General features: G+C 44.6%; 1 protein-coding gene across 4 annotated transcripts in view; it reads left to right on the forward strand.

Moving 5' to 3' along the window:
* ZNF462 (zinc finger protein 462) overlaps window positions 1–13,450 on the forward strand; it is a 150,960-nt gene that overhangs the window by 104,016 nt on the left and 33,494 nt on the right. For all 4 annotated transcript variants that reach the window (XM_047768096.1, XM_047768099.1, XM_047768097.1 and 1 more), the window contains 2 exons: window positions 9,716–9,983; window positions 12,245–12,381. In XM_047768096.1, coding sequence (XP_047624052.1) covers window positions 9,716–9,983; window positions 12,245–12,381 — 405 coding nt within the window. The remainder of the gene's footprint in view (window positions 1–9,715; window positions 9,984–12,244; window positions 12,382–13,450) is intronic.

Consider the following 13,450-nt stretch of genomic DNA (forward strand, 5'->3'; position numbering starts at 1 on the left):
GATGTATCCCTAGTGCTTGGAAGTGCCTGGCACATAGAAACCTCTCAATATTTTTGTCTTTTTAGGGCTACACCTGTGACATATGGAAATTCCAGGCTAGGAGTTGAATCGGAGCTACAGCTGCTGGCCTACACCACAGCCACAGCAACGTGATGTCTGAGCCGTGTCTGCAACCTATACCTCAGCTCACAGCAATGCAGGATCCCCAACCTACTGAGCAAGGCCAGAGATCGAATCTGCGTCCTCATGGATACTAGTTGGGTTCTTAACCCACTGAGCCACAATGGGAACTCCTGAAATCCCAATTTCTGACTGGGGTTTCCACATCCAACCGTCAACAACAAACCCATTACTGCTGAGTCACAATGGGAACTCCCTCAGTAAATATTTTTTGAATTAGTATAAAATAGGGTCAAACATAGATGCTGTACAAACTATTTGTATTTTGACTGCACCTGCAGAATTGGAAGTTCCTTGGCCAGAGATTGAACCCAAGACACAGCAGTGACCCGAGCCACAGCAGTGAGAACTGGATCCTAAACTGCTAGGCCACAGGGGAACTCCAGAAACTCATATGATATAATCAAGACCTAGTTTCTCAGTGATATTTGAAAATTTCTTCTTTTTCTTTCTTTTTACAATTTTATTAAAGCACAGTTAACTACTCTAAACTACATCTATTTAAAGTATATAGTTTACGGAGTTTTGCCATATGTATACACCCATGGAACCATCACCACAGTCAAAGTAAAAAACATATCCATCACCCCCAAAAGTTCCTAGTCTTCATTTTATAGAAATTATATGTTATGTTAGGTGGGTTTTTTTTTTTAGGCAGGAGGGGTCTGGTACCTTTCACTAAGAAAAATAATTATGAGTTGTCTGTTGTGCTTACAGCAATAGGTTCTTTTTTTTTCTGAGTAGTATTTAATTGTATTCTGTTTAATTCATTTAGCAGTTCATTTGTTGATGGACATTTTGGTTTTTCTCATGTGAGGCTGTTATAAATAAGGCTTCTATTAACATTAAAATACAAATCTTTGCATTTTCTTTTTAAAATAATGATTTATGATTTTTATTTTTTCCATTATAGTTGATTTACCATGTTCTGTCAATTTCTACTGTACAGCAAAGTGACCCAGTCATACATATATATATATATATATAAATTCTTTTTCTCCACATTATCCTGGATATTTGAAAATTTCAAATGCCTTATGCATTTTATTTTCACTTAAAAATGCATTCATTCACCAGTAATGTGCTTAGGGTCAAGCTTATGTATTTGAGTCTGGGTGCTTTGATTGGAATTACCCATTTTTTTCTCTTGTATAAACCATAGCCCCCTATATTGCTTTGCATGCTACTCTGAATTTCAATTTCTTTTTAGTGGAATGATAATTTAGACATTTGTGGAACAGTCTTAGAGCAGAGTCCTAGATTTTTATGTTCTCCTCAGTCTTTCGTAGTTGGTCTTGCCAAAACGTAATTTGACAGTAATTTTTTTTTTCTTTTTTTTAGCAACTTGACTTTATCAAATCTTTTCAAAGCATTTAACATAGCTTTCATAGAAATGGTGTTTTTTTATACCCATCTTTCATCATTTGAGATACTATTAGTTAAATTGAATAAGCCCAGGAACAAATACAAATATAACAAGTACAAAGAAGTTTGGGAGCAAATAAAACTGATTTTTGTCAGCATTAACTCAGCTGGAGCATGCCTCATACCACCACACCAGCCCAGACCCTGTTGCTGTGGGATGCTTTAAGGTCAGAGGCGTGGATCTGGCCAAGTTTGTTGGTGGAAGAGAACTTACAAGGTGTGAGGGTAGGATGAGATCCAGGTGAGAATCTCATGTGTATGTGTGTTGTCAAAACACAGAGGAGAGCAGGGTTCTGTCTGGGTCAGTGGGGGAAGTCCTCACTGAGTAGGTGACATTGCAGCTGGGTTTTGAAGGATGGGTAGGGATTTGCCAGGCGAAAAGGAGGAGCACCAGGTAGCTCTTGATTGACAACTCCCAATGATGAAACATTGACTGTGCAAGGAATTGGGAATTAGCTAAAAGTGAGGCTGCAAATGCAGGCTGAGGCTTAGAGGAGCCAAGGAATAGACTTTATCCTCAAGCCCTGGGCATAATCCTTTCATAGTCCTGGAAGCGTTAGATGTTATGTCTAGAACATGTATGCTGGCCCAAGTGGAACAGATCTTGGAGGAAGGAGGACCAGCTAGGAGGCTGTGAGAGTTGCCTGTGAAGGATTTGAGGACCTGAATGAACAGCAGGAAAGGAAGGCAGGGGCCTGGAGAGGAAGACGATGAGAGATGAGTCATGACATGCATCTCTGAGATGTGGTACTTGGTGAAAAGTGCAGCCACAGGAAACGTTGGACCATCTGAAGGAGGAAGCTTCAGGTCTGAGCTTGAACAAAGTGGCGAGCCACTCACTCACATTGAGGATACCCAAGGAAATTGGGTGCAGAGGTGGTGGCCATTTGCAGCATGTTGACTTAGAGTCCGTCAGAAATAGTTTTCCAGCTTTAGATGAAGACTCACTCAGATCATGTCCAAGCTCACTGATAAGCAGGAGGATTCTCTGTCTTGTCACCATAGATACCTGGGTCACCATCACCTACATGGAAATACTGGGACTCTTTTTGTCCCTTGCCTAAGTTTATTAGCCATTGTATGATAGATGCTTCCAAAAGCTCCCTGCCTGTTTGCCTGAAGTATGTCTTTAGCTGCTCTCTTGTCATTGTTGGTGTGCCTTTCTCAATTTTTCTAGAAATAGTGGGCCACATTTCCAGCATATTTGGGTCCCACCCCAAGCCCCATACTTTGGGACTTTACAATATTTGTTGTTAAATTATCTACAGGTATTATCTATTTCTGGTTTCTTAGACCACCAACTTTCAGTTGCTAAGTCATCTGTTTTTCTGAAGAAAATCACAATCCATGCATCATTTTGAACACTCCATGCGATTTTAGGACTTGAAGATTTAAAATCTGCCCTTGTGTGATCTCCTCACCCTCTGATGAACATATTTTTCTGCTCAGATGCATCCTCTGATCTTCATTACTTTTCCCGGTAGGAATTGAGTCCCTTTTTTTCGTTGTGATAAGAAAGTAGTTGTTTAACTTCTGCTTATGACCTAAGGTGAAGGTGTGGTGAATTGAACATTGAGGTATCTTCATGTTTGGTGTGATCTTATTCGTGAACACGCTAGCTGGTACTAGTTTTGTTTATTCATGGAACTCAAGCTCTTAACATCCTTCCTCCATCCCTCTCGCTCTAGCTTCCATCCGTCACCAAGTGCTGCTGGCTTTGTCTTCTTCTCTACCAGGTCTTTAGAGAGAGGTGCTTCCATTAAGCCTTTTTTGGGGGCCAGTGCATCACAGTCAGTTTTTTAAAAACTTATTTTATTGAAATATAGTTGATTTACAATGTTGGTGATTTCTGGGAGTTCCCTTCATGGCTCAGCAGTTAACTAACCGGACCGATGAGGGTTCGATCCCTGGCCTCGCTCAGTGAGTTAAGGGTCTGGAGTTGCCATGAGCTGTGGCATAGGTCGAAGATGTGGCTCGGATCCCGCATTGCTGTGGCTATGGCATAGGGCAGCAGCCACAGCTCCAATTCAAGACCCCTAGCCTGGGAACTTCCATGTGCCGCAAGTGTGGTCCTAAAAATAAAACAAATAAACTGACAATGTTGGTGATTTCTGTTATACAGCAATGTGATTCAGTTTATATATATTCCTATTTCATAATCTTTTCCATTATGGTTTATCACAGAATGTCGAATATAGTGCCCTGTGCTATACAGTAGAGCCTTATTGTTTATCCCTCCTGTATGTAATAGTTTGCATCTGTTAATCCCAAACTCCCCATCCATCCCTCCCCTCCCCTCCTCTCCTTCCCTCCCCCTTGGCAACCACAAGTCTGTTTTCTACATCTGTAAGTCTGTTTCTGCTTCATAGATAAGTTCATTTGTGTCATATTTTAGATTCCACGTATAAGCTACATCATATGGTATTGCCATGAGCTGTGGTGCAGGTGGCAGACACAGCTCGGATCCCGCATTGCTGTGACCGTGGTGTAGGCCAGCAGCTACAGCTCGGATTTGACCCCTATCCTGGGAACTTCCATATGCCTAAGGTGCAACCCTAAAAAGCAAAAAAATCAAATCAAATCAAATCCTTTTGTCTTTTCTTTTCTCCTGGTACTTGATTCATCATGACCAAAGAGCCTTTCTCCCAAGTCTGCACAAAAATCTAGCTCAAATAGAATTAAAGGTGGTTGCTGGCACCAATGTGCTTCTGCTACTTTTTCACCTTCGCTCACACCCTCTCTGCGGAGCTGCAGAGAAGTGAGCATTGATCCACCGGCACAGCTTCCTTTTTGGATCACTCAGTGCTTAAGGAGGCTGTCCTCTGTGGCTCCCACATTTTACTGCCCAGTTGATTCTTACTCTTCCTTGTATCTTCCTCAGTCTGGGCATAGTTAAACCCTCCTGGCACAGTTCATTCATTCTCTTTGCCTCTTCTATTCCTTTACTCAGTGGAGTGAGTTTGTTAGATATGGAGCAGGCCTGTATTCTCCTAACAGTGGGCTCCTCTGCTGTCTCAGTCTGGGCTCCTAGAAGGCACCCCTTACTCCTTCTTTGCCTTTGAGTCCCTGGAGCCTGCCCTGCAGCCTGGCACTGAGAGGGTGTTGACTAAGTACAGAATTGTAGTATTCAAGAGGGCTTGATTCTGTCATGATTACCATTTTCCCAGAATTCACTTATTTGTCATTTGCTGTAAAATCAGATTTCCTGTGATTGTTTCTGTGCTGGTTGATTTCTGGAGAAAAAAGAAAAAACAGTTCTTTGAACAGATGCTTACCTGGGTTTGGCTGGTGTTCTGGGGAGCTGGAAGGAGAGCCAGAAATGTCCCATTTCTCCAGGAACATGCCTGACTTAGAAGGCGAGGAGGTCTTCTCTGGGAATTCAGCCCTTATCTCCGGTTTGAAATTCTGAGCAGTCCAGGAACCACCAAAAAGCAGCCCTCTCCCTTTTGTATTCCTGTGCCTTCCTTTTCCCAGCCAAATCCCCCCTGAGGAATGTTAGAACATTGTCATTTGAGGGCAAGATATCACGTCTCTAAGCACAGCATGCCATTTGGGCAGGCACAATTCCAGGTCTGGGTATTTGCAGTGCTTACCTGTGCTGCATGCTTATAGACATGTCTCCTGGGTGGTCCCCGCCCCCTCTTTTGTTTTTATACAACATTTTGAAATTTTGGCTATTTTTTCTCTCCTCGGAATCTTTGTTGAATGTTTTTTCCCATGTACTCTGAAATGCTCATTTTAGTGTTTTCTTTCATATTTAGTTGAGTGGTATTTTCTCTCTGTTCTCATTTCTATCCATTTCTGATGTTACTTTCTCAACTAGCTCAGCCTTCCCGCCACCTTCTCTCTCTCTCCTCCCTGCCACGTGTTTGTTGCTGGTGGAACACTCAGATGTTCTTTCTCGTGCTTCTGACTCGCATCACGGGAACCCAGAGGTCAGCCTGTTGAGTAGAGACCCCCTAATAGACAGGACTCTGATTTTAGAGTCAGACAGATCTTTGTTCAAACCCTGCCTCTGCCTCTCTGTGTGACCAACCTTTCCTAGCCTCAGCCACTTGATGGGTAAAGTCAGGAGGTGAACCTCAGCCATACACCATTAGTCCATGGGAATCCACTGCTGCCAGTTTAGTGACTTCCAAACCCACACCTCTGGGTGCTGTCGCCATCTATGCTAAAGTCCTAGGGTGATCCTGTTTTACAAAATCACTTTCCTATTATAGATGATTTACAAAATGGATAGCTCCATGGAACTCAATTAAATTTATAGCCGCAGTCATAAATCATAATTTATTTTTTCTTTTCTTTTTTTTCTGCTGGGGGGGGGGGGTGTGCGCCCTCAGGGCATATCAAAGGTCCTAGGCTAGGGGTCGAATTGGAGCTGCAGCTGCCGGCCTATGCCATAGCCACGCCAGTTCCAAGCTGTGTCTGCGACCTATACCACAGCTCACGGCAGCACCAGATCCTTAACCCACTGACGAGGCCAGGGATCAAATCCACATCCTCATGGATACTAGTCAGGTTCTTAACCTGTGGGGCCACAGCGGGAACTCCCATAAATCATAATTTAATTTCCAAAACTTTGCACATCAGTAAAGTGACAAGTCAGAGAATGGCACTCTTCTGAGACTTCCCGTCTTGGGGATGGCTGAGGAATGGATGGCCCACCGCCCTCTTTGCTGTGGATGCCATTGTGGATACATACAGGTGGGAAAGATGGAACTTGGGTGGCCTGTACTTGGGTCTAGAGTTTCCCTCTGGATTCACGTTCCTGTGATTTAGCTGTGTTCCCATGACCACAAGTCAGACTCTCCAAGCACAGAGTGTTTTTCCTTTCCTTTTCTTGAGCTCAGAATGAAAGAAAATCATCTTAATGATGATTTTTAACTTATGTGACATGCCCTTCACTGCTAACAATCTGTTTGTCTTTCTAACCTGGGCACAAAATCACCCTCTTTTGCTCTTCTGGCTGTGCCTCGTGAACAAACTGGAATTTTATGTAGCTCAGCAAGTGGGCTTTTTTAGGATCGGTGGAATCATACTCACTTGCGTCTTTGTCACTTTAGTGCCTGAAGTGCTAAAATTGTACATTATTCACAAACTCCAAGCATGAGTGAGGAAGAATGGGTCTTGGCACCAGAGAGGAAAATAAAGCTCTAAGAGGACCCCGAAAGTTGGATCCTGGGCATTATGACAAATGTATCCTAAGTGGTAAGATTTGCTTATTTTTATCAGTAAACCTGTCCATCTGGTTTTAACCGGGAAGAAAGGATTTTATGACATGGATACATACAGCTGTTTTTCGGGGTTTTGTTTTTGTTTTTGTTGGGGGGGGTGCTTTTTAGGGCTACATCTGCAGCCTACACCACAGCCACAGCAATGGAGGATCAGAGCCACATCTACCACCTACACCAAAGCTCATGACAACGCTGATCCTTAACCCACTGAGCGAGGGCAGGAATTGAACCTGTGTCCTCATGGATACTAGTCAGGTTCCTAACCCACTGAGTCACAATGGGAACTCCACATACAGCTGTTCTTTTTTCCCACTGCCATGGGAGATGGGTGGTGAGTGTTCCTTCCTTGGAATGTTTTCTCCATGACTTCTTGCATTTTTATTCCTTCAAGTTTCTGATCACATACCAGTACCGGTGTTAAAATTGAGAATTCAGAGTTCCCGTTGTGGCTCAGTGGTAACAAACCCGACTAGTATCCTTGAGGATACGGGTTCGCTCAGTGGGTTAAGGATCCAGCATTGCCGCAAGCTGCCATGTAGGTCAAGTTGCTGTGGCTGTGGCGTGGGCTGGCAGCTGCAGCTCTGATTCAACCCCTACCCTGGGAACTTCCATATGCCTCAGGTGCAGCCTCAAAAAGACAAAAAATTGAGAAGACATTTCTTGAGATGAAGGGAATAATATGCCATTAACTCTAGAAACAAGAAGAATGTATGGGGTCAAAGGAGACTCTCTTCCCTGGGGGAGTTTACCTGAGACGTAGCCATGGGCTGGGTTGGGGTGGAAAGTAGGGGAAGACCGATTGACCTGGTTTATCATCTGAGTAGGAGCCACTTTGTGATGTTGTTGTAAAGGGATTGAGGTATCGTGTATCTTGAGACTGAGGTGACAGCAGCATCATGCTAAACTGAGCACCTCACTCAGGCGGGTGCTGAGTTCTGCAGGCAGTTGTGGCTGCTTATTGAGAAATGGACTATTCCTTTGTTTCAGTCTCTGGGTAGACCAATGGATAGCGGACAGCTCATGGGCAGTCAGACCTGACTTTGGCCTTGCTGGTCTCAGAATTTCTAGTCTGCAGAGCTCAGAGCAAACCAGGACCAACACTGCTGAGAGGACCAGGCTGGTCGGGCGCCTGGTGGGGCAGTGCTTACCCAGCAGCTCAAGTCGCTGTGAACAAGGGGCGGGCAGAGTGTGCTTTGTGTTTCAGTGTGCCTGTGTTTCAAGCAAAAACCAGTCTTGAGAGCTTAAACAGAAAACATCTCGAACAATCCATGAAATGGTAAACAAACCTGCCATTGAAGGAAAGAATGAGAAGTTGACAATTGCATTATTGGGATCCTGGGTGGGTTCATCCGCTAGGGTCGAGGAATAAAGAAAAAGGAGATAAAAAGAATCAGGCGAAATGAATTCAGTTGTGTCATTTCTTTCTTCCTTTGTCTTCAGTTTACACCTGGTAATGAACCCATGGAGGCTTAGAGATATTGTTCAAGTTTCCTTTTGTTTTATTTGTGTATGCTTGTGTGGCAGGTTTGTTTACAATTTCCAAAGGGGTTTTTCCTCAATCCTGAGGAATACGAATTGAGGAGGGGGAGGAGGAAAACAAGAAGGGAACGTATTTGAGTATTTTGAAGACAAGAGGTGGCCCCACACTAAGGGAAGCTGCTCTGTTTTTGTTTTTCTTTTCAAAGAGGCTGATGGGATGGATGGTACTAGTTTCATCAAATACGGGTTTTACAGAGCTCCTCCATGTCCTGCCTGGGGGGATCGCGCTTTGGAAAATTAAGTGTCCATCAAACTAGGAGGAGGCGGGTACAGTTTCAGTCCCATTCCCCCCTCTGCTTTTTGAAAGCTTTCAGAAAAGAGTCCTTTGTTTTCTTTCCAAGGAAAGTTACACTGAAATTCATCTGTGTGGGATTCACAGATTTCATTTGTGTCATTCACCAGCAGGTTACACAGGACCATGTCAGGGGGATGCCTGACCCCAGCACGCAGAGCAACATGTTGGGAAAAGGTTCAAGACCTTTCTTTTCCTTTCTCTCTCTCCCTTTTTTTTTTTTTAAACTTGAAAAATATGTATTACTTAAAAGAAGAAACTGAATTTTTTCCCACCACCCATCTGCATCAGATTTCCCCATCACTTGCCATTGGAGCTTCGCAGCTTTAAGATTTGTGCCTGTCACTTCCGACATTTGCCTCCAAATTGCCAACTTTCAAATACCTTTCAGGGAAACTTGTTTGGAATTTCATTTTAATGGGATTTATGAATAAATCTCCATCTTAATGCTGACTAAGCTTTAAACATCCATTCCTGGAGAACACGATTGGATTTTTATATTTTAAAATTTAAATCACTTGACAGTGAAGGCATAAAACATTTTTATATTTGTGAGCACCATGTGCTTGAGCATTTCTGTTCAAGACCTCCCCCCCCCCAGCCCCCCACCCGGTTGGCTTGAATAATTCTGGGCTGCCAAGAAGGAGATATTGCATCTTCTACTTTCCTTTCTCGTGTAGATGCCTGTGTACATTATGTGGGTTTATTTATCTCACCTACAAGGACGGGTATTCTGTGGCAGCCTGTTGCCACACTGCAATTTCCTTTAAAAAACAGTTTACTTTCTTCCTTCACTTTGAAACCTTTAACCTCAGAATTTTATTTATACATACCGTGAACCCTCAAAGTCAGATGAAAAGAAGTGGCACTTCCTCCCTACCTGCCTTTCCCCAGAGATGTGTTGTAGAATGTAAATGAAGATGAAAGCCGGGATCATAGTCAACCCCTTTCAAAAAGTACTCAAAGCTAATGCCGGGGTTTTCAAGCCTCAAACCTCCACTGTGTTCTCTGTGTCTGGTGTCATTTTCCCCCCATCTGTCCACAGACTCATCCTACTCCGAGCCTCCAGATGTTCAGCAGCAGTTGAACCACTATCAGTCCGCAGCTCTGGCAAGAAACAACAGCCGTGTTAGCCCTGTGCCTCTTTCTGGGGCTTCAGGGGGCGCTGAGCAGAAAACGGAAGCTGTTCTTCACTGCGAATTCTGTGAATTCTCCTCTGGCTACATCCAGAGCATCAGGCGCCATTACAGGGACAAGCATGGAGGGAAGAAACTCTTCAAGTGCAAAGACTGCTCCTTTTACACAGGCTTTAAGTAAGTGGTGTAGTAAAGAGCAGCCTCGAAAAACAAAGTGGCTGCGCCTGCTCCGCCCCTCACCACACTCTTTCCATACCTTATCCAACTGGAGCTCAGGGGAGGGCCCAGCCCATGGGATAAGGCAGGGGTTGGGTCCAGCCTTCACAAAAGCAGGTTAGTTGCAGAAGACCCCTTTGACAGGGGTGGGGGGTGGGGTTGGGAGGTTTGGTTAAGGAATGAAGAGCTATATTAGAGCAAATGGGTACCCAAGGAGCGTGAGATTACACAGAGGATTTCTCTGACCCCATTGCTTGAGGTCATGACCGTTTTTCTTTTAGAAGTTACCCCTGCCCTGTGCCTGCCTTTTATTTTATTTGTCTTTGAGAAAAAAAATACCTTCTTGAAAGCAAAATCAAAGTCAAGAGAGAACATCAGGGTTCAGGGCTTCAGCTGAGGCCTGCACCATTTTGGTGCTATATTACGGATATAAAGCAATACTGATGCCCCTGCACCCTAGTAGAGAATTCTTATTTCTTAAGATCATATAATTCTGCACCCTAGTAGAGAATTCTTATTTCTTAAGATCATATAATTGAAAGCTGCCCGGAGAACCAAGACTCCACACTGGGAAGACTAAACTCGAAAAAGATAATCCAAGTCACTTTTGCTCCTGCATATGACAGACTCAGTGAACTCAAAGAATGGAGTGTTTCCTATCATTTAATCTAAACTCCTGCGATTTCCTCTCATCCTATGAGAGACCATTTAGATGCGTGGTTACAAGTATGGAATGTAGAGCCTGACAGCCTAGTTTTGAATCCCAACTTTGCCACTTACTGGCTCTGTGACTTGGGACAAGTTACTCAGCCTCTCTGTATCTCTGGTTCCTCACTGGTAAAATAAAAGTAATAATAGTATTTACCTCATAGGGCTCTTGTGCGGAGTAAATGAGCCATAAATGAAACCATAAAGTGCTCAGCATAGTGTTTGGCCCAAAAGAAGCACTAATAAGTGTGACTGTATTATAGATAGAAAGCTATAGTAATGCTGTAAGATTTTGGTGCTATATTACGGATATAAAGCTATTATTATCTGCTCCTGTTGCTGTCAGCCCTAGGTCACTCCAGTATTTCAGCACACACTCCACCCAGAGAGGCTGGCAGGAGTAGGCTTCACGCCCAAAGAAAAACATGAACTGATAGAAAAATAAGTCTCTTTTCCACCAACATCTTCGTTGCTGGGATTTGATGGGAAGTGTGCTACCTCTCTGACTATTAATGTGTTTCAGTTGTTTTTGAGATAAATATGTATGTGACCTTAGAACTGAGAGAAGGCTAAAAGGACCCAGATAACAAGGGCCCACTGACAGGTGTACATGTTTCCTCAGAGAGGAGCACTTGGGTTAATAAGAAGGGGACCTTGCCCATTAAACTCTTGGTTTCATCCATTTTTATGAGACATTTAAGGCTTTGTAAATGTTGAAGTTTTGAAAAGGATGGAGGAGGGGAGGCCATGGATCCTCTGCCTTCGAGCTGCTGCACCGGCTCTGAGTTTCTTTCTTGGTCATCAACCATCCTGACTTCCTAACCAACCTAGCCTTCTTTTTACCTGTGAAGAGTTGCAGAGGCAGCTGACACACAATCCCAGCTTTAAAACAGTCCCTCTCCTTCTGAGCTGGAGGAGACATATATTCTCGTGGGATTCTGTTTTACATTTTAAAGAGGCAACCTGGAATTTGCAACCATTAAGTAGGGAATCTATTTCTTTCTCTTTAAACTCGGCCCTGAGCCCAGCCACATAGCAACATTCCCAAAAGGAAGTTACCTGGCGTTCCCGTTGTGGCTCAGTGGGTTGAGAACCTGACATAGTGTCCGTGAGGATTAGGGTTCAATCTCTGTCCTCGCTCAGTGGGTTAAGGAGCCAGCATTGCTGCAAGCTGCATTGTAGGTTGCCGATGTGGCTTGGATCTGGTGTTGTTGTGGCTGTGGTGCAGGCCTCAGCTAAAGCCCTGATTTGACCACTAGTCCAGGAACTTCCATATTCTGCAGCTGCGGACCTAAAAAGAAAAGACCAAAAAACGAAAAAAGGACGTGACATCTGCATGACAGTGCTTAGTTGTCGCATGAGTGACCAGGGAGCTTGTGGTCAGCAAATATGACGAACGACCATGGTTTTGGCCCCTCTGGCGGGGTGTCTCTGTAGCAGGGTTGCAGGTCAGGGTTGTTGGGGGGAAATGATCCTTTGTCACACTCATGGGCTTCCCCCCACCTCTCTTCCAGATCTGCTTTTACTATGCACGTGGAAGCCGGGCATTCAGCGGTCCCCGAGGAGGGCCCCAAAGATCTTCGCTGTCCTCTCTGCCTCTATCACACCAAATACAAACGCAACATGATTGACCACATCGTGCTGCACCGAGGTAACCTTCCGGGCTTGCTTTTCTCGGGGGCAGGGGTGGGGACGGGAGGGTGGCTCGGGTAGCATTAGAGGGAAGCCAAGTCGCAAGGTGGCAGCGGCACTTTTGCCCTGGTCCCTTGTTCCTCACTTCATCTCCTGGCAAGAAATCACAGTGATCACCCTGGTGAGCCCACAGGGTCACAGCATCCTCCCACGGGGAGGATTTCCTCCACCCGGAGGGAGGCAAAGGCGATGGACTCTGCAGAGAACACTTCTGTGGGGCTGTCCAGCGCCAGGGACTTTTCGATTCTGAATCCTCTGCTCTCATGGCCTTGCTAAGAAAGGAGTGAATGAGAAACAGAGTGGGTGGGTGAAGACTCCTAAAAGGTGAGGGGAGCTCCATCATTGTAGGCAGTTCTTTGCAGGAAAACCACAATGATGATCTCCTAAGCAGAATGTGGAATCTCCCTTGAAATGGATGAAGAGAGAAAATTCTTTTTTTTTTTTTTTGTCTTTTTTGCCATTTCTTGGGCCGCTCCCTCGGCATATGGAGGTTCCCAGGCTAGGGGTCTAATCAGAGCTGTAGCCACTGGCCTACACCAGAGCCACAGCAACGTGGGATCTGAGCTACATCTGCAACCTACACCACAGCTCACGGCAATGCCAGATCGTTAACCCACCGAGCAAGGGCAGAGATCAAACCCGCAACCTCATGGTTCCTAGTCGGATTCTTTAACCACTGCACCACGACGGGAACTCCAAGAGAGAAAATTCTTAAACCTAACCGTGGCCTGATATCTATTAGAAAAGCCATAGGCTGTAGCTTTGAATTCTGGTTTTAAAGTCTTCTGTGTTTAACCTCTCTTGCATCCCAACCAGAGGTGGCAGTTCTGCCTCTGAGATGCCGTGTTAAGTGTCCAGAGTGTTTCAGATGGATGCATCTGGGTGTTCCCTACATGTTGGCTCCTTTCATCCACTAGGATGCTTCTTGTAGGTCCTCTTTGTTTTTCTTTGAGTTGCGTTTACTGCTGGCCAATTAAAACACTGTTAAACAGCAGGCCTCCTCTGCATTGGAAGGCACAGTATGTTTT

The sequence above is a fragment of the Phacochoerus africanus genome, chromosome 2, assembly GCF_016906955.1.
Source record: "Phacochoerus africanus isolate WHEZ1 chromosome 2, ROS_Pafr_v1, whole genome shotgun sequence".
Lineage (NCBI taxonomy): Eukaryota > Metazoa > Chordata > Mammalia > Artiodactyla > Suidae > Phacochoerus > Phacochoerus africanus.